Source organism: Kogia breviceps, chromosome 10 (assembly GCF_026419965.1).
Source record: "Kogia breviceps isolate mKogBre1 chromosome 10, mKogBre1 haplotype 1, whole genome shotgun sequence".
NCBI lineage: Eukaryota > Metazoa > Chordata > Mammalia > Artiodactyla > Physeteridae > Kogia > Kogia breviceps.
Window position 1 is genome coordinate 2485280 of NC_081319.1, and position 27436 is coordinate 2512715.

Here is a 27436-nt window from a genome sequence, read left to right on the forward strand (position 1 = left end):
CTGTCCCATTTACAGGGCAGTAACAATACGCCTTTTTCTCATTGGAAATGCTCTCTGCCACCGTCAATATTCAGAGAGCAGTGGGAAACGCATTCAGCTCAGCGTGCTGTGCCAGACCCAATAAAAGGTACACTGTTTGGGTCAAGACTTGATGTTGAAAACGCAGTCCTTCTCGGGAGGGACTCGAACCCAGCCAAAACTCTGAATGGGACTCAACCACCCCCTGCATCTCAGATGTGGACGCGAACCCACTGTCTTTTTTTTTTTTTTTTTTTTTTTTTTTTGCGGTATGCGGGCCTCTCACTGTTGTGGCCTCTCCCGTTGCGGAGCACAGGCTCCGGACGCACAGGCTCAGCGGCCATGGCTCACGGGCTTAGTTGCTCCGCGGCATGTGGGATCTTCCCGGACCAGGGCACGAACCCGTGTCCCCTGCATCGGCAGGCGGATTCTCAACCACTGCGCCACCAGGGAAGCCCCCCACTGTCTTTTAATTAAAACCTCTCACCTGGTGTTAGGACTTAACTGAAGCTCAGGTACTTTTGTCTGGTTGCAGAAGGAAGTCGGTGTGAGGCAAAGAGTGAGTCTGTTAGCATAGGACGCTTGTGAGAGATACAAGCCGGCTGGCAAGGAAACGGAGCCCTGAGAACCAAGAGGGCTACAGCTTTATCATCCAAGAAAAAGTGGGGAGGGGAGAAGACCACCTTCTTCCTCATTCTCAGGCAAACGTCAAGGCTTACATCATTAGCTCCTCCTGTGACTCTGTATGGTTTGACCAGGGCTGTCATGGCGCTATTTAATTCATATTTATATTAGCAAAAGGGTAGTAACATAGACTAAAATATGGTAATTAATCTCAGGTTTCAGTATAATGTCCCCTTTCACCTAGTTTCTTTCCTTTTCACCTATATTTCTGTCTTGGCTACACGCAGAAATGCTATTCTTAAAGGATGATTCACTCCCTGACTTCATGTAACAACATTCAGACCCCATGTCTTTTGTCTTGTGCTTTAACTATCAGGGTTTGTGGCTTGAGTGTGCCCGGCACTTGGAGGTACCTGTCTTCCTTAAGGTAGTGTAGATCGTTGCTAGGTTACTGGATTCTTCTCTTGAGTGGTCATTAGCTTACACAGTCTCCCAAACTCCCTTAAAATTCCCTCTCTGTCTTTAATCCCTTAGTGGGATTTCTAAACTGACTATTTGATTATCCTACTCTATCCCGATCAATGACATAGCATCAGGGAAAAAAGAGCTCAAAAACTTTCTTGGTTGCAAAATACCTGTACTTGGCAGGCATCTTCTGCAATGTGTTCTCTATTTTGTCTTTCACTTTTAAAGGCTTGTCACCTGGTTTCTTCTTCAGTGGTCAGTATTGCCAGTTTCAGGATTCAGCGTCTCAAGAAGGCATTTGGTAACAAGTGCCTTTGTGAATTAACTCTGCGGGTGAAACAGAAAAAGTGACATTGCTGGGTTTTAAGTTTGAGCTGGTGTACATGTTGGCCACAACAAATGTAGTCAAATCAGTCAAGTCATCTGATAATGTGTTGGGTCCTCTTTAGTGGATCCTAATTTGGTTGGCTCCTCCCTAAATTAACCAAGTGAGAAATTCAGTGGCACACAGTTTCCAAAACAAAAATTCGAAAAAAATTAAGGCGTAATTTCTACGTACTCTAGCAGCATGTACAATGGGAAAAGTTTTGGAGTTCTACTACCTTGCCAGTTTCTAAATTCAGTTTTCTCACCTGTAAAAAATGAGTATAATATCACTTACCTCACAGAACTTTTGTGAGGATTAACTAAATCCTTCCAAATCGCATCTACCACAGCAAATGGTCAATGTTTTTCTTGTAATAATATAAAAATAAAAAATGGTTACACACTGAGATTTCCATCTTCTACTTGAGTATTAGGCTCTGAGAAATAGGATGCCATTTTTAAAGCTTGCTTTAGATGTAGCATTTCCACATTTCATATTTAAAACACTCTCACCGAGTACCTCTGAATGTCCTTCTGTATGATCATGTCAGTACAACTGGTTCTCATACATGACTTACCAGCAAATAATCTGGCACTCTAGTGTGGCCATCGTGTTGCTGTTAGCATACCAGGACGCTTGGCTCTGGGCCTCTGGCACATCCTCTAAGTAGGAAACTATTCCTACACCCCTCAGTGTGAAAGCCATACAGTGGGGAAGGTCATGGAGACATTTATGAACACAGAATTAGAAGAAAGGGGTGGCGTTGTCTCCTGTCCTAAGGCTACAAGGTCAGTAGTCAGTCATGTGAAAAGTGAGCGTCAAGCTTCCTGCCTTGTAGCCATCAGCGTCCTAACTAAAGGCTCACGGGTAATTCGTGCAGTTATCACCAGTGCATTTCCTGCTGAGAGAAGGTGGCCGACACCTCACTGTCCAGACATCAAATACCTGCAAGAAGAGACGTGTCCCTCAAAGAATAATGTTGTCTCCTACACTAAATTACGTTGTCCACGACTACTTCCTTCCTTGTTGATGTGTATTTGTCCACTTTATTACGGAAACATGGAAGTCACTGGCTTGCTGAAAGCCACGAAGGTAACGAGGTGTTACGGGTTGAATTGTGTCCCCCAAGATTCATTTGTTGAAATCCTAACCCCCAGCGCCTGAGAGGGTGACCTTATTTGGAATGAGGGTTTCCTGTGGCATTGTGTTGCAGATGTCACGAGCTAAGTTAGGAAGAGGTCATGGTGGGGTGGGGTGGACTCCTAGTCCAGGACAACCGGTGCCCTTATAAAAAGGAGAAGTGTGGACAAAGACGTGCACGCAGGGGGATGCCATGTGAGGGGGAACACAGAGATCAGGTTAACGCTTCTACAGGCCAAGGAAGGCCAAGATGGCCGGCAAACTGCAGAAGCTGGGAGAGAGGCCTGGGACAGATTCTCAGCCCTCAGAAGGAACCAACCCTGCCAACACCTTGACCTTGGGCTTCTAGCCAGCAGCAGTGGGAGACAGTAGACTGTTTAAGCCCCCAGTCCGTGGTTCTTTGTTAAAGCGGCCCTTGCAGACTAAGACATGAGGGCCTGTGATCCTTGGCTTACGGCAACATCAATACATAGGGCCTCACGGCGACCCCGGGGCTGGGGCTGGGGCTCACAGCCCAAACAGCCAGGGTTCCTGCGACGGTTGAGGGTCAGGGGCTTCCTCGCAGCTTTTAGGCAATGAGTGGGAATTCTCTGCTGCCTCCTCTTCCACCAGCTGGAAACCGAGGACTCGGCCCTAGTGGGTGGTGAGACGAGATGGGAGAAGCCTAGGTCTCTGAATAATCGGTCTTTTCCTCCAAAGGAAGAAAGCCAGCCACGGAATAGGGACACCCATGTTTGATATTCACAGGAGCAAGGAATGTGTACCGTATGAGGCCACTGACATTTGGGGGGTTGTTACAGCAGCCCCCAACTAATACAAACACCTTCCAAGCGTCAAGGACAACACTATAATGAACAGTACAAACATAAAGAGTCGTCATTTTAGGGGCCAGTCACACCTGTCATGCAGGTCGACTGAGCGCCAAGCGACCAGATTATTATCATCGAGCCCCATCCCGGTCACCCAGGATGAGTGCCCTTCTATGCCAGACACTGGCTCATGTGCTTTACATGTGTCAGTATCACTTAATCCTCTAAACGAGGATTAAATGAGGCGGTGAAGCAAAGCCAGGCTCCGGGCCCCCGCCGGCTGGCTCCTGGGCCCGTGTCCTCACCCCCCGGGCCGTACCGCCTTCCTGAAGGTGGCAAGGCAAGACGTGGCAGGTGAGAAATGACCTCTTTCTCTGTCATCACTCGTCCCCATTACCGGCCGAACCGAAGTCAGGTGAAATTACCCTGACGGAGGGCAGGGACGCCGTCAGGCCTTGGTGTCACTCTCCACCTCTGCCAGCTCGATGGGGTGACCTGCCCTTAGGTCAAGTTGCAAGGAGGAGCAAGCGTGGCCCTTGGTACTTAGGAGCCCATTTTACGTGTGCTCTGACTCTTCTTCCCTTTGTGGGATCGTCAGTCTGAATGCCCCGGACTGACTTGTCGAAGGGACCCTGCTGCTCAGGGATGCGTGTTCACCAGTTCCCCTCCTCCTCCTCCTCCCCCGCCAGACCTCGGGCAACGCACGTCCTATCCCAGAGTCTCCGTTTCCTCGCCCATCAGATGATGAAATCAACACAAAACATGGAGGGTTTTATGCAAATCAAGTGCTCCAACGTTTAGGTCTCCTCCCACTCCACACACTAGATTCCAGGGTCTAGCAACCCTGAAAAGAAAAGAGTCTAAAAATAGGGGCTCTTAAGTTGAGACTTGGTCCTAGTGATAACAGTTTTTCAAAATCTCAGGAGAGCTGGAATTTTAACAGCATCAACAACGACAAAAACAAAATACCTCTGATTTTTCCTTATGCTTCAAAAGCCAAAAGAACCTAAGATTCAACCAAGTTCGAGAGCGTGTGTCCCCCACTATTGGAGTATGAAAAGCATGTGAAAATAACATGCAGCAAACGCTGTGTTGAAACGGCCAGCATTCCCAAAGCAACTGCTGTAATATAAGAGCCCAACAAGCACATTGTCTCACTGGGGGGTCTTGTCTGTTTGCACAAAAGCCAGTAGAGCCTGAAATCTTATTTCAAGAAGCCCAAGTGGCAGAGCCAGCATCCTCAACTCATGGGAAACTGCCCGGAAAGAAGGTGCGATGTCAGTCCTTGCTGAAGGGACTTACTGTGGACTATTCCTCTTCAACTCCAACAAGTAACTCCCAGGCGACATACTGGGGGAAGCACAGTGCATCACCCTGACGCCTGCAGTAGCGGAGTCCTGACGCACAGCGAGATCCGGCTGGGTCATTGTCGGGAACCCCCCCACCCCCCCGCAGTCAGCCTCTTTGCCAGAAAACCCTGGGGACCCCTGCAGAGGCGCCTGGCGCTCGGCACTCACATTTCTTTGAAACCAACAACAGTATTTTTTGGTAATGCTTTAAGCCAGTGGCTGTGGGGGTGCAAAGCAGACAATGAAGCGTTACGGGGGAGAATTCATCTTAATGGTTCACCCACTGATCCCGGGAGGTAGAGACAGCTCAGGCCCCACGTCGGTCCCTGCGTTTCAGAAAGCTTTCAGTGCTCACTCAGCAAGAGCTGATAAAGAGTAAAGTTTGCTCTCCATTAAAGCTCAATAAAAATATCTAGCGGGCCACACTGTGACTTCCTAGGCAGAGACCGATAACCAGCTCTGTTCTCCACATTTGTTCGCTTATCATTTCTACCCTGCCCGCCTCCAAGAACGGACTGGCCTGCATGTTCACACACCATGGTGAGAATGAAATGCACGAAAAAAATCCTCTTTCCGTCGTTCCTGGATGTTGTAAATGCAGATTACAGGACCATGGAGAGTCGGCATTAAGTGAAAAATTATTGATAATTGCTGTGTCTTTTCTCTTTTAATGAAAATTACTCCTCTTGATCTTTAAAAATAAAATTGATTATTTATTTATTTATTTTTGGCTGCATTGGGCCTTCATTGCTGCGCGCGGGCTTTCTCTAGCTGCGGCGAGCGGGGGCTGCTCTTCATTGCGGTGCGCGGGCTTCTCATTGCGGTGGCTTGTCTTTGTTGCGGAGCACGGGCTCTAGGCGCGTGGGCTTCAGTAGTTGTGGCACGCAGGCTCAGTAGTTGTGGCACGCGGGCTTAGCTGCTCCGCGGCATGTGGGATCTTCCCGGGCCAGGGCTTGAACTTGTGTCCCCTGCATTGGCAGGTGGGTTCTTAACCACTGCACCACCAGGGAAGCCCCACTCCTCTTAATTACTTAATGGAACTTGGCACTTAACTCAAATTCATTTTTTTCCCAGTTGTAATTTGTAGGAGAGATAACCAAGTGAAACTCATCTGAGGACCTCATTTTGTATTTTTCCCTGCAATACACTGTAATTAATAGTGGTTGTTTTTTTTTCCCTTCTTTTCCTGAAGATCCAATATTCTCTTGCCGGCCAGATTGCAATATGTAAATAGGTGCCCAGCACTGCCCTACAAACAGCTCCCGTCCTGGCTGTTGATTACAAAAGGCCAACAGCGGTGGGTTTTCAGGAGGTCTAGCCAAAGGTGTCAGACATCCCAGTTTGGACTCCAGGCCACAAGGAAAGGGCCATTTGGGGTGCCATTTACTAAGAAATACTCTCTAGAATGAAGGCTGGTCCCGCCAACTGTGGAGGAGTAAGCACCTCCCCAACTTGGATGCAAAGTCCAGTTAAGCGTATGAATCCAGCTCGTGAGATAAAGCAGCCTTGCGTCACCAACACTTTTCCTGTGGACAGCAGAGATGTTTTTTAAGAGAATAAACGCTCAACATATATTATAGCTGTATTACGCTAGCTCCTTATGGGTGTTAAAGATCATGAGTTGAGCTTGAGTCCATGACATGCAAAATGGGTTTTAACCAGCAAAGTGAGCAGGAAGACTGGGGGGGAAAGGATGGCCTTCGGACCCGAAGTTGATGCAAAGGTATTTCCCCTTTCAAACCGCTCCCTCCTTATGGCTTTGATGCCAGATAAGGCTACAGGATTTACCTGAATACTACTGTGACCCAGCAGGACACTATGGGGTCTTTCTAGAACAGGACCAACACCCATGTCCTCTGCCTGCCTTTTTTTTGTCTGTAGAAAAACTTTAGTTGAAGAATAATTAAATCAGAGAAGTGAGAAAATGCAGAAAGAAAAGCAAACAGTCAAGCAAGACAAAATAATAACAGTTTAGCCATTAACCAAAGTCAAGGACCTTTAGTTCCTCCTCAAGGGCTATAGGTAATATTTCTGACTCATGTCCTTTGAGCTGTTTTGCAGCTACTGAAACCCTTATCGGGTGGAAGAAGTTAACTGTCTGCTGCCCCCGGAAGCCCACAGACCCCAGACCGGCTGGAACCAGAAGGTTGGTGACGCCGACTCCCGGTTACCTCACCACCAGCCAATCAGAAGGAAGTCCATGAGCTGACCACGCCCCACAAACCCCTTCACTCACCTTGTCTTTATACACCTTTCCCTGAAAGCCTTTGGGGACTTTGGGCCTTTTAAGCACTAGCTACCTGACTCCTTGCTTGGGGACTGCAATAAACGCCGCACTTTCCTTCACCCCAACCTGGTGTCAGCAGATCCCGCCCCACCCAGAGGTCCTATAGCCGTTGTCATTGCCGTCATCCCCCGCAAGGGCAGCCCTCCTGAGGCTCCAAAGGCATTCACTTCAATGACGCTTCATCCAGTCATCACAGACGGCAGCCACTGCATGCCCGGACCACCAGCATCCTGTTTCCCACGGGGTGCACTCAAGCCCAGGCCTCCCCACAAGTAGCTCCCAACTCCCCTCGCTGTGGGGCTATCTTCTCGTACCGCTCACGGCACCAGTGCTGAATCTGTCAGAGTCCAGAAACCTCAGGGTAATTTGATCAGGGAAGGTTTAATACAAGCACTTTTAAACTGTTTAGAGGGGCTTCAATACTAAGAAGGGATAGAAAAAGGATTCTCAAAAAAATACCCTTGGGCTTCTCAGGTGACGCCGTGGCTGCCCCGGGCCACCAAAGTGGTGTCGCTGTTCACCCCAGGAGCTCTGGCCTGAAGTCAGACTCAGGGGCGGCCCACTCCCCCAGGCCCCACGTCCTACCAGAGTCACCAAATCTGCTCAAAAACTCTATGATCTCCATTCATCTGTTCCTTATTCACCAAAACGACACTGTCTGATGGCAAAAGCACATCAGGGGCCGCCCACACGGTGGGCCAGTGTGCAAACGTCATCCCCTGTTGCATCTTTTAGAACACCGGGATATACTAAGGAAAAAAGGAAACACGATTTACACATACGAACTCCAACTAAATGGCACGCTGTGGAACGCAACAGAGCTCCACCGCTACAGACGTTTGGGAAACGTGGCACAGACTATCTTTCGGAGACTTAACGACAAATGTCATCTTTCGGAGAGGCTCTTGAAACAGAGCAGGACCCTGTGGTCCTTGCCCCCCGTGTCCTCAGCCTGACTCTTGTCTGTAGAAAAACTTTAGCCAAAGAGTAAGTTTAATCAGAGACGTGAGAAAATGCAGAAACAGGGGAAAACAGTCAACGGAGACCAAATAACAATAGTTCAGTCATTAAACAAAGTCAAGGACCTTTTAGTCCCTCCTCAAGGGCTATAGATAATATCCTGAGCCACATCCTGCGAGCTGTCTTCTAGATACTGAAACCTCCACCAGGTGCAAGAAGTGAACGACATGATGACCAGACCACAGACATGACATCAGCTGCCACAGTTCCTAGAAGTGGCCTCAGAGAAATGGGAACAAACCGATCCTGGAACTGAAGACCAACTGTACTTAAAACAATCAAGATGAGGCCGATCAGGGCACTGTAGGACCAGTCTCAAGACGACTGTCAGAGCTGACTGTGCTGTTTCTGCCTGGAGCCCCCTCCCTCTGTCTATAAAAGCTCTTCTCCACTGATTGTCGGGGGGAGGGTGTTGCCCTCTGGACAGGCGTCTCTGTCCCCCACCGTCCCCTCCCATGCTGGCCTCCAAAATAAAGCAAACTTTCCTTTCCACTAACCTTGCCTCTTTACTGTCTGTCTTCCGAGCTGCGGGCAGCCGGATCCCACTTTTGGTAACACTCTGAGACGTCCTGCAGGACAGAGACAGTTTAACTCTGATCTGACCTGGCGTCTCCTAGACGGCTTCCACTGTGAAACTCTTTTCTTCACGAGGGGCACCGAATTAACACTTACAGACTGTTTGGGACACACATCAAAGATCCGAACTCATACATAAAGTTACCATAAAAAAAAAAAATCGGAACTAGGTAACCGAGAAACATGCCCAAAGACAGGGTGGGAAGGAGGGAGACTAAATGCTCCATTATAACTGTTTTTGTTTGTTTGTTTTTTGGGTTTTTTTTTTGCTGTACGCGGGCCTCTCACTGCTGTGGCGTCTCCCACTGCGGAGCACAGGCTCCGGACGCACAGGCTCAGCGGCCATGGCTCACGGGCTCAGTCGCTCCGCGGCATGTGGGATCCTCCCGGACCAGGGCACGAACCCGTGTCCCCTGCATCGGCAGGCGGGCTCCCAACCACTGCGCCACCAGGGAAGCCCTATAACTGTTTTTTGGATGGTGGGATTGTGGGTGATTTTCCCCCCTGCTTGTTATGGATCTATTCTTTCCAAATCCTCTGAATGTTAAAAACATATTTGATGAAGTTAAAACAGTGATTGAAAGCCTCCAGCCACCACCCAAATTGTTCCTTGAATTAACAAGGAAGCGGCAGGAGCCAGTCTTTCCCTGCCTCTGGCCCAGGCCGCTTCCCTAGGTCTCTGATCTCACCGTGAGCCACCAAAGTGCTTTGTGCGTCTCAGCACTAAGTCTCCTTCTTCGGGCGCTGGTACTCAGCTACTCACTCAACAAACCCTGGCTGAAGCCTTTCGTGCCGCGTGTTAGGATTACAGCTGTGCAAGGACCTGGCCCTGTTGACGCTTTGGCAACGGAACAGTCACACATCACTGAATGTGCAACTGTGCGAACGCATTGCAGAGCGGGTAGTGGCCGAGCTGAAATGTGATGCAGGAAATAGAAGCTAACTCCACAAAGATGCAAGGAAAAGCACCCTACCTTCGGGGAACGGCCAGGCTCATACTTGCACAGGCCCGGAGGCAGGGGACACACGGCTTCCCCGGGCGTCGGAAGGGCTACTGTGGCTGGAATGAAAGGGTTCAGCGAGGGTCAAGGGCCAGACCATGCAGACCTCACGCAGCCCATGTCAAGTGTCTTCTGTTATTTCCTTTTTAATCCTGAGGACAACAGGAAGCCACTGACGTGGCTTCAGGCAGGCATCATCTTCAAAAGACCCCTCTGGTGCCAGGGGAGGACGGGGTCGAGGGACCCACCGTGCAGATCGGGAGCCCAGGCACTGAGCAGGTGACAGACAGACAACGGCCTGAAGGCAGGTGAGAGATGTGAAGAGGCACAGGTAGATTCAAGAACACACAGGAGGGCTTCCCTGGTGGCGCAGCGGTTGAGAGTCCGCCTGCCGATGCAGGGGACGCGGGTTCGTGCCCCGGTCCGGGAGGATCCCGCGTGCCGCGGAGTGGCTGGGCCCGTGAACCGTGGCCGCTGAGCCTGCGCTCCGCAACGGGAGAGGCCACAGCGGTGAGAGGCCCGCGTACCGCAAAAAAAAAAAAAAAAAAAAAAAAAAAGAACACACAGGAGGTAAAAATCAAGAGGGCAAGGGACCTCCCCGGTGATCCAGTGGCTGGGACTCTGCGCTCCCAACGCAGTGGGCCCGGGTTCGATCCGTGGTCGGGGAACCAGATCCCGCGTGCATGCTGCAACTGAAGATCCCACGTGCCGCAACTAAGACCTGGTGCAGCCAAATAAATAAATATTTAAAAGAAAAATCAAAAGGGCTTTGGTGACAGCACAGATTTGGGGAGTCAGGGAAAAGACAGGTGTCCAGAACACTTCCTAAATTCGAACTTACACCCCTCACAGGGATGCTATTCATCAATGCGGGGGACCCAGGGAGGCCCCAGGTCCACGTGTGTGTCCGTGTGCGACCACGGATTTGGTCCTCCTGGAGAGAGCTGCTACTGAAAGATCCAAGGGATGTGGGTGTTGGGGACGGAGGCCTGGGCTGGAGATTCGAATTTGGGAATCTCTATAGGAAAACAGAAAGGCAGCCGAAGCTGTGGGCTCGTGTGACGTCGCCAAGGAGCCGGAAGAAAGGAAGAGGGCTTTCTGCGTCCCTGAGACGAACACGTCACGGCCGTGGGGCGGGGTGTTAGCCTGCAAAGGAGACACAGCAGGGGCTCACCTCCTCGCCAAAGACACCACGTGCTTCACGAAGGGACGTGTGAACGGCGTTGAAAGCTTTGAGAGGCCAAATAAAACGTGGGCTAAAGGACACGGTCAGTGAGCAGGAAACAATCTCAGAGAAGTTGCACTGTGTCACCCGCATCCCCGGCTGGATTCTCGGCGGCAAAAGCAGCAGAGGGCCGAGCAAACAACTGTCCGTCAATTGGCAATTGGCGATGCTGACCATCTACACGCCCTCGGATCAGCCAGTGGTTGCGCTGTGAGCCCTGCCCCCTTCCAACCACTAATTCGTTCTCGGACGCATCTTGACAGGAGCAGCCCTGTGCTGGGACCGCGTGCACCCTCTGCCCCAGGAGCTCGCAGTCTGCTGGGGAGACAGACCCGAAACCCAGAGGACGGTCGCACCGCAGCACCGGCTGAGCGGCTCGGGTGCCCCGAGGGGCCGGTGTCAGCAGCCCCGCGCGCGCGTGGTGGCGGACCTAGGTATTCCCAGGAATTCCGGGAACCGGCTCCCCTCCCTCGGAGGCCCCCGAGGGCCTGGGAGAGGGCCGGCCTCCCCGCTGCAGAGACCTGAGACCATCTTCCCCCAGGGCCCACTCCTCCGTGAAGGGCGGGCCACGGCTGATTGCGGCCGCTGACGCCAACCTCTTTGTGTTTCCCACAGATGAGGCCTAGCGGTCTCACTTGGTCTTATGATACGTACTGAAACTAGTAAGGGGTATCCTCTGGGGCTGAGTTTGGCTCAAGGAAAGGAGAAACAGTACAAGCCAATCACGTTCCCACAGAACGCCTGCTCGCAGCACGATCAGAATTCCTGCCCTGTGGCTTCCACATCACGCGGCGGGGACCGGGCCCTCGGGTGTCTCTCTGGCCCCACCAGTCACCCCCAGCCCACCTGCACAATTCGCACGGTCCACCTCCTGTCTCTTCTGAACTCAACGAAAGCACAAAATTGTGTCGAAAGTTGCTCGAAATTACAAATGCCTCTGAAATCCTCTACCGGCGCCTACGTTGAGACGTGTACCTTTACCTTAAGCCGTCCGCCAGCATCCTGAAATTAACGTCTTCCCGGAAAGCCGGAGCCCACAGCAGTCAAGGCAAGGGGTGGGCCGCCCTGTCACCTGGAGATCTCTGTGTGTGGCCGACAGGGAGAGTGCTGGACTTCCCAGAAAAAGTAAGAACTCGAGGGTTTGGAAGCGTTTATTTGATTTCTCCGCACGATCACAGCTACGGTTTTGCACGGGTAGCGTCTGTTACTACTCACACACAGAACGCATAGGAAAACAAAAGCACTTCTTTCCTCCCTAAAGTTACATCGTGGGTGCCGGGCTTCCCGCGAGCGTGGTGGCCCCTCGAGGTGTGAAGAGCCTGCATTCGAGACCTGGTTCTAAGTGTGTGAGACGACTCGACGTGTGTGACAGCGCCCCAGAGGAGACGGTCCCGCACACGGCCTTGGCATGGCCGCGGGCGGGCCGCACGGGGACGCCCCCCTCCCCGCCCCGCCCCGCCCCGGCGTGCGCCCATTCACCGCCCTCACCTCACGCCGATTCACTCCGCAACCCGCTTCCTGGATGATTGTTGTTGTATTGAAAATACTTACAAAAGGACTCGATTTTCCGGCGGGAAGGGTGATGATGCTTGACGACGGACTGTAAGATGCGTGCTTACCTGCAGCGACACAGCTTCGTACGGTGGTGCTGAGTCAACACCTAGGCTCATGTTTAACATCTGCTGTCTTTCCAGCTCATCTTAAAGACAACCAAGGGGTTTCTGCTGCATGCGGTGCGAGATGGAAAGATTGCTCTGCACGGGGCGACTGAGGGTGTTTCTAAGCAAGATGTGCACGTCATATTAGGATGAACTTTATTTTTACATCGTTGTGCAATATGCATTCATAAACTTAAAAAAAAAAAAAAAAACCCAAAACATGATTTAATTGTTGTCCCAGAAAAGATTTCTGCGATGGTAGCAACTGCTTTCTCTAAGGGTCACCCGCTGAGATAATCTGTGACTTGAGCAAAATGCCCCCCGTGTATCTTGACAGTGAGAAAGGGTGACACACATCCCGGTGGTGCTTAGCCTCCCACCTCCTGCGCCGGGGGGTGAACCACAAGTGCCCACAGCTGCGACCCTGGGATGGGCTGGGATCCCGAGAGCGCAGTCTCAGGAGAGCTACATGGGGCCACAAGCTTTTCACGAGCATCTGCTTCGCCAACGAGTTGGGAGCAGCCTGGCTCCAGCCTCCTCCAGGGAACAGTGTACCTCTTGGGAACACGCGTTCCGTGACGAGTTTGGAAACGAAACACAAAGACTGAGGAAACCTCACTGAGCAGAACCCAATCCAGCAGAAAGTTGGAAACACGGGGAGAGACTCCCCCCACCCTTAGGGACCCAGCCCGGTGACAGTCTGGAGGTGGCGGGGGGGGGGGGTCCCGAACGGCCTGCAGAGAGAGGGCACCCTCCCCGCCGGCTCTACCCAGCTCGGCTCTGTTTCCACCAGTGACCGCCCTTGGGAAGGGCGACCTGGTGTCAATCAGCCTGCCTGCATCTTTTCTGGAACAACCTGGAGTTTACAGTTGGATCCTACGATTGGTACAGAGGGTGAAGAAAAGCCGACATACTTAATATGTTATCACTTTACTTCAACTATTTGTCAACAGTAACACAGAGAGAGTTTGCAAATACACAGAACACAGAGTGTGGCCTCTGCCTGACGCCAGAGGACATGCAGTACAATTCGACTGTCCCTTGTCGTCACAACGCCCTTTAAACCACAAGACGGAGAACGCCTCGGGAGCGGGACTCCGGAGGGAAACCAAGGAGCTGCGGGGTCCGCGGAACCGGGGCGCCTCCCACCAGCCCGGCCTGGACCACATCAGACACGCCCGTGCTTTTCGTTTCTCTCTTTCTGAGCAGATGAGAGAGAAGGACGACACGGACGGGAAGATGAAGGCGGGCAGGTCAAAGTCACACTTCTTTCAAAAAAGGAAAAAGAAAAAGAAAAAAAAAAAAAAAAAAAAAAAAAAGCTCAACTCTAGATTGCTGTACTCGCTCTCCATGGAGATTATCAAAGCGCTCGGTTTGCAGATCTGCTGGTTCGGTGGCCGGGATGATGCGACAAAGGGGGCGGTGGGCGGGCAGAGCCCCGGCCGCCGCCGCCAGGGTGGGGCGGTGGGCCCCCCCTCCGTCGTCCCGTGCCAGCTTCGCGCTCTCCGGAAGAGCTCCCCGCCCGGCAGGTGCCGGGGCCCATCCTCGGGTCCACGGCTTAGGGGCACAGCACGGGCGGCTGCGGTGGCTCGAACGGCTGAAACCACAAAGTACGGCCCGCGGGTGACCCAGCCGGGGGAGTGGATGGTGTCGCCACGACACGGAAGCGACAAGAGCACAGCGCAGAGTCCCGTGCTGCCCCGGCAGCCGCCTGACCGTGAGGAGGCGGCGGGGCCGCGCTGGCGGGGCCGGGCGCTCGTCGGCTGGGGTCAGACGGGCCGCGGCGATGACACGGGGGTCGTGCTAGCACACGGCCACGTGGCGTCACGATGCTCAGGGCCACCACTCAGAAAACAAAGCGGGAAACACACACACCGCCCCGGGGTTGCTCAACGCTAAGAGCAGCCTTCCGGTTCCGGGGCGTCCGCCTGCCGCGCGCGGTCGCAGACGGGATGAGGGAGCTACTATGGTGCCGGGGACACAGGATGAGCGGGTCGCTTCCATGTCGGGGACGAATGCCTCTGGCGCGTATGGGGCCCCCGCAGAGGGCTCTGAACGAGCGCGCGTTAAGTCAGATGCACACAGAAGGGACGCGGATCATGGGAACTCACAGTTATAGCAGCCATTAAAGTGTCTAAGAATCTGTAACCAATAGTCCAAGGCAACCAGTTCTTAACTCGCTGTCTCGAGTTGCTACTGTAGCGTTTACCGCAGCTTATCTATTCGCTTACCTGAAATAACAGAGCACTCATAATACTGGTTACTTATGATAGTTTTCTGTTAATAAAATAAGGATTTATACAAAGCAGTAGCGGACTTTTACAACAGTTAGATGCTATGTTACTTGGCACAGTTAGTAATGAGCGTGTAAAGATTTCCGCCAGTCCTAGGGGGGGCTTCTCTTCTTTTTATGAAAATACGGAAGAATATGAATTTTGTCCCTAGCATTGACGTTTCTGGTCTACCCTCTCACACGTTTGTCTAAGGTACTGTCTTCCTATCAGGTAAGTGGAGCTCCTTGTAAAGTCTCTATTGCTGATTTCGTGGACTGAAACGCCTGCCTTTCACACACAAACACTACCTATACAGTATACATATACATATATTTATATATTTATATATTTATATTATATAAAGTTTACTTACGTATTTTCATCACAACCATATCAGGTCTACTTAATTTTTGCCCATTGTCAAGAAAAGAGCAATAATGCAGCAAGTTGGGGGTTTTTTGTTTGGTTCTGTCTCTGGTTTTTTGTGTCGTCTCTTCTTTTCCTAGGCTGGGTTCCCATCTGCGTGTACAGTGAGGGAGCACAGAGCTGGGGGCTGCAGGTGGGGGGGTCAGGGCGGGGAGCTCAACATCTACTCGGCCGGCGGCACCGTTTCAGGGCTGACGGCGGCCAAGGCCCACCTCCTGGGCTGAGGTGGATGGAGCCCAGGGCGCCACCGCTAAATGCAACTGGGGGAGGGGGTCTGCTCCCTGTGACACAAGCCCCGGGGCTCAGGGGGCTCCATCCGGGCCGGGAGCTGACGGGGAGGTGGAAACAGAAAGGGCCCTGGGTCTGGTGTGGGGCTGCCGCCCCTTGGCGCGCCTGCGTGGTGTGCACTTGTTCTGGGGGGCCCGGGAGCCCCGCCCAGGCTGTCTACACAATGGTGCTGATGCCGCTGGGTTTGACCTTGCTGCTGGGGAGGGGCGGCGGGGCAGGGGGCTGCCCGTGGTGGTGCACGGCGTGGCCCGCGTGGCCCGGGTGGCCGGCGTGGGCCGAGGGCAGCGGCGGGTGGCTGTGCGCGTGGGCCCCGTAGGCGGGCTGCCCCCCGTGGGGGCCGTGGTGGTACTGGTGTGCGTGCTGGATGTGCTGGGGCGGGTGGTAGTGGTGGTGGTGATGGTAGGGGGGCGGGTTCTGCTGGAGGGGGCAGTACTGGCCGTGGTGCCCGTGCACGGGGGCCTGCAAGGGGCCCTCCGCGGGCCCCTGGGGGTGGCCGGGCGAGGGATGAGGCGGGTGGGGGGGCGGCTGGGGAGGGGCTGGGGGCAAGTGGGCCTGGGGAGGGGGCTTCCCTCTCTTACTCCCAAATAAGGAGCCCAGGAGGGAGGAGGAGTTGGGCATGGCCTGGTGTGGGCGAGGTGGACACTCTCGTGTTGATGTAGCTCTCCGGCGCATGTGAGGACTGCTAATGATGGACCCCTAAAAAGGAAATTCATAGAAACCCAAATTAAAAGAGCTTAGAGCACTTACATCAGAATGATTCTTAAAAAATGTCCAAAAAAAGTTCGCCCACTGACTGCTAAGCCTTAGTTCAACGGGCTAGCCGAAGAGGCCGGGCCGCGTGAGGCTCGACGCAGGCACCACCTCCGGACACTGCCATGCAGGTCGGCTGGGGGGGGGCCAGGAGGGGGCCTTCGGGGAGAAAGGTCGGTGGGTGGGTGGGGGGGACGCCGCCGCGGCGGGTCAAGGTTGACCTCCGCTCTTGGCCCAATGAGCGCCCTGTTGGCGGAGGCGGCTGGAGCTTTCAGAGCAGAACCGTGCGTCTGCGGGTGTGTGTAAGCGGCGTGTGCGGGGGAGGGCGGGGCGGGCGGGCCGCGTGCAGGGCAAGGGCCGGTCCTGCCACCTCCCGCCCTAAGCTCTCCTGAGTTCTCTCAGCGTCCGAGGGCGTGTGCTCTGCCTGTGCCGGCCGGTCCCGAGGTTTCTGGGGAGGTGGCGAGGGGGACGGGAGGGGCTGGGGAAGCCCCGTCCTGGGGGTGGGCACCGCCTACAGGCATTTCACTGCGGCTACCTACTGCAAACCAAACACGGGAAAAGAAGGAAACAGCAAGGTCTGCAAGCTGAGGTCAGATGTGAGCGGGACTATCGAGGTGGCTGGAGAATGAATGAAATCTCATGAAATCCACACTGAACTCCTCTTGCTCTCATGGCTCTCCTCCCCCCCGAGCTAGCTGAGCAATTCCGCGCTGCCCTCACTGCAGACACACAGCAATCGAACCTCCGGGAAGGAAGCGATGGGGATGGCGGAGCATGGAAGTCCCGAGGTGGCGGAAGCCGACAGCGAGGGGGCGGGGGAGGGTGCCCGGCGGCCGCCGCCTCCGGCCCGGGAAGAGCGGGAAGCCGGATGTTACAGCCCATGCTCGGGACCGCGGGGATGGGGGAGGCGGAGACGGCACCGCAACATCCAGACCCGCCCCCTGCGCGGCAGCCCCAACAAGCGGTGGGGGGCACGGGAACGCCAGGCGGGCGGCATGCACGGACGAGGCAGGCGGGGGGGTCTGAGCCTCTGTGCAGAAGGGGAGGAGGAGCAAAACGAAAAGACACCGGGAGGCGACACACGACAGCCAGCTGGGCGGGGGCTTCCGACTTACTTCCACATTGCTCTCTAGCGATCCCGCACTGCTGCGACGCCCTCGCTTCCCTGCCCAGAACATGCAATACCACAGGTTAGACGCGACACGGGGCGGGGCGCTGCCGCCGGATGGCCCGGGGGAGCCGGTGGCAGGGCAGTAATGAGTTAACAAGACAATGAGGTTCTCAAAAAGCAAAAGAAAACAAACACAAACAAACAAACAAAAAAAATCTTTTTCAACCAGCCCAACTTTAACCCCCTCTCCTGGAACGGGAGCCTGGGGGGAGGGGCCTCTGGGGGGCTGGGGCCGGCGCACAGGCCCGGCTGACCCCGAGCTCCAGGGGGCAAGGGCAGCTCCTCCCACAGCTAAGACGAGCCGAGCGCGCTCCCGCCCGGCCTGGCCTGCGGTGGATTTCACATACGTATGTATGGACATACGCACGCACACGCACACACATACATCTGCCTCCCCGGCTGCTGCTGGGCCTGACGGTTAGGAGACGGAACTCCGCGTCCTCTTTCTCCTGGTGGAGCAGAGGGGCCGCACCCTGGGGCCGTGTTTGGTTTGTGCAGTGTCTGGCCAGGGACAGGGACGCTGGGACTTCCTCCCAGCCCAGGGCCTGGAGTCCTCTGTGGGCACGGCCGCGCCGGGACGGCCACACGCGTTCCCCACTCGTGAGCCCTCACTGCCAACGCCTCTGCGTCCCCCGCACACGGCACGTAGCAGGCACGCAACCTGTGTCGGCTGTGCCAGAGGAGACTGAGTCTTCCCCTTGGTCTGGACGTCCAGCGCCCGCCCTGGCCCCCGCAGGTCCCCCGGACGACTTCTCCAGGCATTTCTGCAGGACACCGAGGCTGAGGCAGAGAAGGGGCTCCAAGACGTTCTTCCAGCTTCCACCTGTGCAGGCCTGGCCAAGCCCCACCGCGCAGGACACGTGTCCCTCTGTCCGCACCAGGAGGAGACGGAGGCTCTGGCCGATGCACGGACCGGCTCAATCCCCACGGGGAGCGCGTTCACGCCGTGTCCGCCCGTCCAGCTGAGGCGGGAAATCTTGGCCATGCTGCCTCCTGCGCTGGACCCGGGCTGGACCCAGGAGCCTGGAAGATGGAAGGCGCTGCCTCGTGCGGCCCTGTGGCCCACACCCCGACCCGCGCTGGGTGGAGACGGCGTGTCTGGACCCTTCGGGCCTCATGGTGGCAGCTGCGCGTGCCTGGGCTCACAACGGCAGGCTCAGGGGAGCTCCGGTGACTCTGCCTTGCCTGCTGACCCGCAAACCTGAGTTCCAGCTGGGAGCCTGGGGTCCACCGAAGGCCGTGCTGGACCCTGGCCTCAGAACCCACTCGGAACTGCGCCACACAGCGGATGAGGTTGCTGAAGACCACGGACCACCCGGCGGGAACTGGCCCTCGTTCCCAGCTGAAAATGACCCTTCCGTTCCTCATCTTTCTGCTGGTGTGAGAAGAGGAGGTGACCTCTCCTTCCTGCCTTCTGTCCCAACACGGTGGCCCAGGGACATGGAACAGAATTCGAGTCCAGCCTCCAGAAGGGGGGGCTCTGCAGCTGGAGGGGTGACCCTACCTGGCACGCCGTCCACCCTTTGCCTCAGTTTCCACATCTGTCCACTACGCATGGCCCCCGCTCCTTGCAGTGGCTATGCTCCGACCTCTGCTGTCCTTGGGGTGTCTCAACCTGCCCTCTAGCCCCTCTAAGGCTGGGGACACTCCTCTGACTAAGGACCAGGGACAGAGAGGGAAGACAGAGGCCCCGGCGGGCTAGCAGCGCCCTCCAGCCGGCCTGCTTCTCCCAACGGGAGTGGGCCAGGCCCGGGGCCGGGGATTGCGGCCTCATACGCTGCCCCATCTGGAGCTGAACAGGCCCCGCTCCTGCCCACCGTGGGCCAAGACTCGGGAGAGCTCTAACTTGGATGTCTTGGAGCGATGCCGAGCTTCTCAGGCTTCATCTCTTCCACTTCTCAACTCAGCAGGAGGTACGGGACGTCCCCGCAGGGATCCTCTGCACTCCAGCCCCAGGCACGCCGGCGGCCGCCCGCCCACGGCAGACGCACGTGCGGGCGTTTGCGCACGCGCGCGCCACCTAGTGGCGGAGGAGGAGCCGAGACGGCTGCTCCCACTCACATATCCCCACCACTCCTTCCTCGCCCGCCCTGTTCTGGGGTCCCCCGGAACCATCTCCGGATCCCGCACAAGCCTCAGGTGAGCCCTGCCCCAGCTGGCGCCTCTCGAGGGCCAGAGCAGGCCCCGCCAGCCCGGCCACGGACAGCCTGGGAGCTGCATCCCGACGGGGTACCCGGCGAGGCTCTTCCCAGCCTTCCTGGCTTCTCAGCGTCGGGACAGCAGGCTGACGGGGCTCTGCCCGAGGTCTCGCGCCGTGGCCCTAGCAACGCTGAGGGTGACAACGGCCGGCACGCGGGCCGGGCCCCACCCCCCAGTGCTCTGTGCGTATTGACAGATCCCGGAGAGCATCACTAGTCCCACCTGCATCTGGGGAACCCAAGCCCAGAGGTGCAACTCGACCGGGGCCCGGAGCCAAAGACCCCGGAATCGGCGTGCCGCGCGGCCCTCCGACGGGCTCTGCTTGGCTGCTTGGGAGGCCGCCCCGAGAGTGGCCCCCGCCCCGGGAGAGGCAGCGGCCGGCGCGCTGGCTGCTGCACGTGCAGAGTGCCCGTCGCGGGACAGCAGGGGCTGCTCTGGAAACCGGCCGCCAGGAGCCGCCAGCTCCTCCCCAACAGGTGCGGGACGTGGCGGGCTTCCGGCCGTGGCCCGGGTAACGACGGCGGCACACGCCGCGGGCCCGGGAGGTGTCCTCTCCGTGGGGACTGGTGTTGGCCGGCTCGGCTGGTGAGGGCCTGGGGGCCTCGGGGTTCGTGGACAGAGTCCACCGTGACTTGACTGATCTGTGGCAGGAGCTAAGGCTCAGTCACACCTGTGTCGGAGGTCCTTGACCTCAGGCTGGCAGGGCTCTGGTGCCACTGAAACGAGCAGGGGGCCCAGCTGAAGGAAGGCCAATTGGAGACACGAGACGAGGCCTCCCAGCTCGGCGGGGAGCCGGGCTGGGGGCCAGGCCCCTCCCCCTGCCTCTCGGAAAGTCTGCTGCCCGGTGCTTCCTGGGCCATCAAACCACGACTGCCTCCCAGGTCCCCGAGGTTCGTGCCGGGCCGAGGGCACGTCCCTGGGTGCTGTCTCCTGGAGGGGCGTGTGTTCGCAGGTCGTGGGCAGCTGCTCTGGGGACGATGACAAGCCAGCTGCTGGGCGCCACTGTCCCGAGGGGAGCGGCTGGCCCCGAGCCTCGCCTCTTGCCGACAAGCCCGTCTCGGCCGGGGCACGGCGGGTCGGGGAGAGCTTCGCCCCGACTTAGTCCAGCACGTAGGGGCACGTCTCCGGCATCTTCCGGCAGGCAGCTGGCGTTGGCCCGTCTTCCTCCGGAGGTCGCAGGGGGGCTTTGGCGGCCACCAGGACTCAAACACCCACCCTGCCGCCCCTCTCATCTCCGGGGCAGGGGGCGCTTTCCCGGGGGTTCTCTTCACGGTGGTTTAGGACCCGAGAGGACTCGCTCCCCAAACAAAAACGGCAACGGTAACGATAAACAGAAATCAGCCAGACCTCGGAGCTCCGCCCCTCACACGGCCATGCACCCGGGCACGCGGCTCTGTCTGGCCCCTAAGCAGAGAGTGGACAGCTGAGGCCCCGATCACCGGGAGCTGGAGCGGCCATAGCCGGCTGCGCTGAGGCCGCCGCCACCCGAGGGGGCTGGACAGGACCCAGCGAGGCCAGAACCTGCCCCACTGCACAAACTCAAACACGGGCCCCGGGCCCCCAGCCTGCAGAGGCCCCGAGCGGTCTGGTTACGATTAGCTGGGTGTAACAAGCCACGGGGAAAACCAGTGGTTCTCAACCACGGCAATGCTGCCAACCAGGGGTGGTATTTCTCCCCCAGGGGGCACCTGGCAATTTGGCTGTCACGACTGGGGGGTGTTACTGGCATCTAGTGGGCAGAGGCCAGGGATGCTGCCAAGCATCCTGCCCAGAGCAGCCCCCACGGCCAGGAACGATCTGGCACAAGATGTCAACAGAGCCGGGGTTGAGAAGCCCTGCTTGACTCTCACGCTGGCCATGCAATGCGGACTTTCACTATGGAAAATTAAAAAAAATGACAAGACAGAAACAAAGAAAAAAATCCAACTCAAAAAAAGAAAGAAGAAAAAAGGAAAAAAATTTCTGGGAAATGAATAAGCTGAAGGGAGGGATGGGGTCATCAGCAGGCTCTCTACGGGGCCCAGCGCTGGTCAAGCGGGGATGCCAGAGGCTGGTGGGGTGGGCGAGGCCCTGGGGGCAGGGGTCCGCTGGGCCCTGGAGAGGAGGAGGCTGGTCTCTCAGCCTGAGAGGGTCTTTGCCAGCGGGGCCGCGGTTACGTCAGGCTCCTGCGGCTGGGACAGGTGGGGCCTCGGGGTGGTAGCCTGGGCTCCTGGCACGGCCATGTGCCCCCGTGTCCGGTTCCCTCCGCTCCACTGCGGCCCCTGAGCTTCCTCATGGGAGAAGCTGCCTGGCTAGACACGCCTGGTGGGGGGCTGAAGAGCCGCTGGCGTGCACCCCCTCACCCCGTGGCTCCTCCCCGCCCGCCCGCCGCCGGCGCTGGCAGGCAAAGCAGGCTGCAGCAGCGCTCCCCTCCCCCCGCCCCTCCCCAGCCGAGGTCAGGCAGGGCCACCAGCAGAAGCTCCCTGCTCCGCGATGCTCCACGCACAGCCCCAGAAAACCTGGGCGGCTCAGGGGGTGCTGCTTGCTCGCACGCTAAGAGGCCGGCAGCGGATCAGACACACACAGGACCAGAGAAACAACAAGGAAAATCAAATGTCCGCCAGGGCTTTCCCCTGACGTCCCAGGGCCAGGCGGGGCCGCGTCTCTGGGCCGGACAGAGGTCCGGGTTTCCCAGGAAGGGAGACCTCTGTGGGGAAAGCAAGACCTGGGACAGTGGCCGACGGGGTCCCTGACACAGTGTCAAGGGCTCCGCTCCATCTCATTCATCAGCATGAAGCACAGGGACGGGGCAGCACAGAGTACAGGGGACACGCCCATCAGCGGGGCCCGACTCACTCTGCGCGAGAGCAAATTTCAGAAAACAAATAAAAGAATAAAATAAATAAGCAAGGGAGACCAGGCGTGACCTCCCGGCTGTCCTGCCCTTGACCACTTGGCCCTGTCTCCTTTGGCCTTTGGGGGACGTCCTCTCTGCGTGGCCAGATGCTGCTGTGGCTTGGGGACGGCCACCCAAGTGAGCTCCGTCCGAGCCCCTCCACTGTCCGAGCCTCCGACACAGCCCCTTCCGGCCGACGCAAGCCCCGCCGGCCACGGGCGGCCGAGTCCCGCGTGCGCTGGGTAGGGGGCGGCCCTGGGCCCAGCTCTTACCCGCTTCTGAGAGGTCGCGCAGGGAGCTGCTGAGGGCGCTGCGCTTGAGGCCCTCGCCGCTGGCGTAGCTGTCATCCAGGCAGGCCCGGCTCAGTGTCCCGCCGCCCGTTTCCTTTTTGAGGCTGGAGCACTGGGACATGCTGGGCCGCACGACGCCCTTCTGCTTCTCGAGCTCCGCTGGAACAGAGGCCGAGGGGCCCAGTGAGGGGAGCGTGGCCCCCGGCCGAGGGTGGCTTGGGGAGGTTAAGGGGCTGGGTCCCCCCGGAGGGCAACGCAGAGGCCTCGGCGGGGCCCCCTGCTCAGGCGGCACCGGGTTGAGCCGCCAGTCCCCTGGAAGGGGGCAAGCGAGGGGCAAGGTCGTCTGGGAAAGAGCAGGAGCGATGGCACCTGCGACCAAAGGGGCCGAAAGGAGACCCCGGAAAGGAGGCTGGAGAGGCCAGAGTGCCCGAGGTCTGCAGGAAGGTCAGTCACTTTCCTAGGAGGCGGATCTGCCCGGGTCTGGAGAGGAGTTAACTCGGCCTGGCTGTGGATGGAGGCCAGGGTTGGGGGCACCCACGGACCTCCAGGAAGGAGGCTTAGAGCCAGGAGAAGCGGGGGTGTCACCGGCTTCAACGAAAACCAGGGGATGGCCCCAGCCCTGACCCCTCCGGGTGGTCGGGCGCAGAAGATACAAAACCCGACCACTTTCGAGTGCAAAGGGCTCAGGTCCAGGGCTCTGGACACGGGTTGACCAGGGTCCCGAGAGGCCCCCCTCAGGGCACACGATGTAGTTTCCCGGGCAGCACAGGCCTGGGCCTTGGAAGCCCAGCTCCCGCCCAGAGACCCCTGCCCTCCCCTCCTTCCTCCCTGGTCACGTGGCCGTGGGAAGGCCAGAAGAGGCCGAGGGCATCTCACCTCTGGGCTCACAGAGTCACTGCACCCTGGCCTCTCACCACTGCCTTGGCCCCCAGATGGGAGGCAACGCCTGCACCCAGCAGGACCCCCGCCGGGCATCCCTGACTTACTCTCTATCCTGTGCTTCTCCATCTCCTGCACCTCCGCGATGGACTCCCGCAGGTCATCAGTGAATTTCTTCCGGTCTTGAGGATTGGGAGCGTTGAAGTTGATTAGCACTCTGATGTCTGCTCCGGGGACGGAGGATGTGAGCCGGATGCCGTTGGGGTAGTCTGCGGAGGAGGAGGAGAGCGCGGGCCTCAGGGCGGGCCCTGCCACCTCCCTTCTGGCTGGCAAAGTACCAGCGGGCCTCCATTCAGCCGGGCCGTGGGAGCACGCTGAGGCCAGGCCCCCAGAGGACGCACCCCTGCAGGGAGGAGAGGCTTCACGGTGCAGCCCGGAGGGCCCACCAGGCAGTCTTGCCTCCTGGCCCGGGTCTGTGTTTGCTCCATGTTCAAGTCGAGGGCAGATCCGACTGACCTGAGGCAAAGCCAGGGCCCTCGTTCCTCCCCACCAGAAGGGCCCGGAGCCTGCACTCTAGGTCAGGATCCTTGGTCACTCGGCCAGGCGCCGAGCCTGGGAGGAGGGAGAGGTGGTGTCCCCGGTGGGGGGGGACAGTCTTGTCCAGTCACTTCGGACTCTTCTGTCCTCTCCCGACCGGTCTCCGGGCCCCCAGCTCCCTTGGGGTACGCTGTGGGCACCCCACACCCAACAGAGTCTTCTGCTCAGACCTGCCCGGTGCCTCCTCCGAGCTCTCGGGGTCTGTGGGGCTTTGGTGTCCCGGCAGCCTCTCTTCTCAGTGGGCATCGAGCATCCACCACTGAGTGTGTGAAGCTTTTTGGCCCAAACACCAATCCCACCACGGTTCAGAGCTGGGTCAGGGCCGGGAGCTCAAACGCCTAGAGGCCTGAGTGGGTTTCCTAAATGCAGGAAGCGGGCAGGGTCAAGACCACGGCTGCAGAGTCTGGGGAGGGTGGGCAGCCCGCCACTACCCGCCGTCTGCCCAAACCTAGCTTTACAAGATGGGCCACGGACACCTGAATCTTATGGGAAGATGTCAGTATGAGCTCAACGAATCTAAAATGAAGTTCAAATGTAACATAACGGAGCTGTGACCGACCAGGGGCTGCCGGTTTGAGACCCCGGGTGCGAGGCACGTCCTACAGAAGGTGGGAATGAGAACACTGGAGAGGCCACCCTGGGGTCGTCCCTGACGGAGCCAGGAGGAAGGAGAGGGGACAGCGGAAGAGGGCTGCCTCGCTACACGGATGGAGCAAGCGAGGCCGCCTCCTGCCAGGGGGTGCAGGCCACGTGCGGACGGGCCCAGGGACTCACTCACACTGATTCTCGAAGAGTAGGACCTGCATGCCGTACAGGGAGAAGGACTGGCGGAAGCTGTACGTCACCGAGTTCTTCTTCTTCTGGAAGATCTTGGTGACCTGGGGGCAGCCAGAGACAGAGGCTGAGCGCCCGGGCCCGAGCGGCCGGGAGCGGCCCTGGGCGCCCAGGACTCTACGCGGGCCCCACTTCGAGTTCTCCTGTGTGAGGGCCCTCCTGCAGCTCCAAGGTCAGGAGGCCCCGGGCGGGGGAGGGCCGGCACAGGGGCGGACACTCACGCCCGACATCCCCGTGCACGGCCCCAAGGCACCGTGAAACCCTCGGAGAGGTGAGTTCTGCAGAGGAGGACACTGAGGCCAGAGGTCTGAAACGACCTGCACGAGGTCAGGAACCCCTAAAGGACTTGAACCCACGTGTCCAGATTCCAGCCTCAGGAACCCGAGAAGAGCGGCTGGTCCTCCATCAGGTGGGGGAAGGGGACAGGGTCTCGGGCAAGAAGGGGGCCTGCAGGAGGCAAGAGCTCCAAAGGGCAGGCCCCCTGCTCCCTGCGGAAACATCTACATCGGTGCTACCCGTTTTGGGGCAAGAGCTCGACTTCCCTTTGGGGAGCCCATCTCTGCCGTGTTCAGCCCATTAGTCCTGGGGCTGAGACCCGGGCCAGCACCACACCCGCCTGGCCCCAGGGACGGGCTTGGGCAGCAGCCAGACCAGTGCTCGGTCTCTGGAAGAGGATCCCCCCGCGGCCGAGGGGGCAGGGTTAGGCCGGGGCCTGCGGAGGCGGACTTTGCCTTCCTGGAGGGGCCTGCCTGAGGTGGGAGCCCAGGCAGCCGGCGCTGGGAGCGGCCGGGGCCACTCTCCCAAGCCGCCGAGGGGCCTGCAGACCCAGCCCCTCACCCGTGGGGACCACGTACCACCAGGAGGTCATTGAACAGGAAGATTTCTCGCTGGTGCAGCCCAAGCTTCTGGGGCTTATTTGGGTCTGGAACCTCGAAGAGCCGGCAGTAGCAGACCAGGCGCCGGTGCGGCAGTGAGAGCACCTGCGAGGAGGGGCGGCGTCAGCTCCACGCACCCGCGGGGACGAAGGACTCCCCCACCCTGCCCCCCCTCGGGCCTGCGGAGGCCCCTGCTCCAGGGAGACCGCCTTCCGACTCCTCTCAGCACCGGGCTCGTGGAGCCCCGCGAGGCAGCCACGCGTATCTTCTGAGCCCCCGAAGCACCCGTCACGCGCGCCCCGAGCCACACACACAGGGGGCTGCAGAGCCCGGGCTTCCCCGCCCCCAGGCCCTCCCTCCTGAAGGCTCTCAGCCCCGACCGCTGGGTCTGGGGGAGCCACGCGGGGTCCCGAGCTGGCAGTCACCACCTCGAGGGCCCGGTCCCTGCCCTCTGCACACACGGCCCTACGTGGGGCTGCTCTCCAGGCCCGCAGATGAGAGGCGGGGGACGCGTGCCCAGACCGGCGCCCTCAGGGGGCAGCGCTGTCCTCAGCAGAGCGTGAGCGAGAAAGGAGGGCAGGACGCAGGGCCGGGGAGGTGGGCGAGGGCAGGTCACGGGAGTGCCGGGGGTCTCGGGCCCTCTGCAGGGGCAGCTGAGCCGGCTGCCCGGCTGGGGTAAGGAGTAGACCACGTGCCAGCCCCGGCAGCGAGAGGGACCTGGGAGGCACGGCGCGGGCTGGGTGGGGAGGGGGAGGCCTCAACGCCACACCAGGGTCACTGTTCAGGCACAGGGTCTCGGGGCCGCGGGACAAGCGGGGTCTCTGAGCTCAACCGGGCCCAGACAAGACGGGAGGGGACCACCTGCTCTGGGCCTGACAGCACAACCCTCCCGCGTGCTCGCAGAGATCTGAGGTGGAGATAACCGCGAAAAGCAAATTTCTTATGGCTCCGGAAAGTAACTCAGGCAGCCGGAACTGGGGGTCCGGGAGCCGCGAGCTGCGGGGAAGTGGGGATCACGGAAGGCGACAGCCGAGGGGAACTCACACAGCCAAGCCCGTGGTGCAGGGATCCAATCTACAGGGGGAAGCGGTGAACAAACAGGAAGAGACGTTAATGTTCCAAATACACATCTGGGCCCCGACAGAGACCCCGGGGTGACACCCCACCCCCAGCACGCCCCTTGCGGGCTCTGACGGGGAGCCCAGGCCGCCAGGGAGCCACTGCACAGCCCCGGCCACTGGTTTATGAAGAGCCGCAGAGTCTCACCAAAGGGGACCCAGAGAGAAGGGCTGTTACTCCCGTAAAAAGCCCCAAGCCTGACGTCACTCACCAACCCCACCCGGAAGGGAACAGGCTCCAAGGGCACTGCGGCTCCCGGCCGAAGCTGAGCCCGCGGGGCAGCCTGGGGTCGCGGGCACCCCGGGCCTCCCGCGGCGGCTC

At 58.3% G+C, this 27436-nt stretch overlaps 1 protein-coding gene across 10 annotated transcripts in view; it reads right to left on the reverse strand.

Moving 5' to 3' along the window:
- Positions 1-13450: 13450 nt before the first annotated feature.
- Positions 13451-27436, reverse strand: part of IQSEC1 (IQ motif and Sec7 domain ArfGEF 1) — a 311767-nt gene continuing 297781 nt past the window's right edge. For 9 of the 10 annotated variants that reach the window (XM_067043341.1, XM_067043340.1, XM_067043348.1 and 6 more), the window contains 7 exons: positions 27041-27070; positions 25976-26101; positions 25066-25165; positions 23798-23959; positions 22794-22970; positions 17392-17441; positions 13451-16222 (listed from right to left, as the gene is read on the reverse strand). In XM_067043341.1, the coding sequence (XP_066899442.1) occupies positions 15683-16222; positions 17392-17441; positions 22794-22970; positions 23798-23959; positions 25066-25165; positions 25976-26101; positions 27041-27070 (1185 nt within the window). In that variant the 3' untranslated portion in view covers positions 13451-15682. The remainder of the gene's footprint in view (positions 16223-17391; positions 17442-22793; positions 22971-23797; positions 23960-25065; positions 25166-25975; positions 26102-27040; positions 27071-27436) is intronic. The other variant, XM_067043345.1, reaches the window with a different exon arrangement.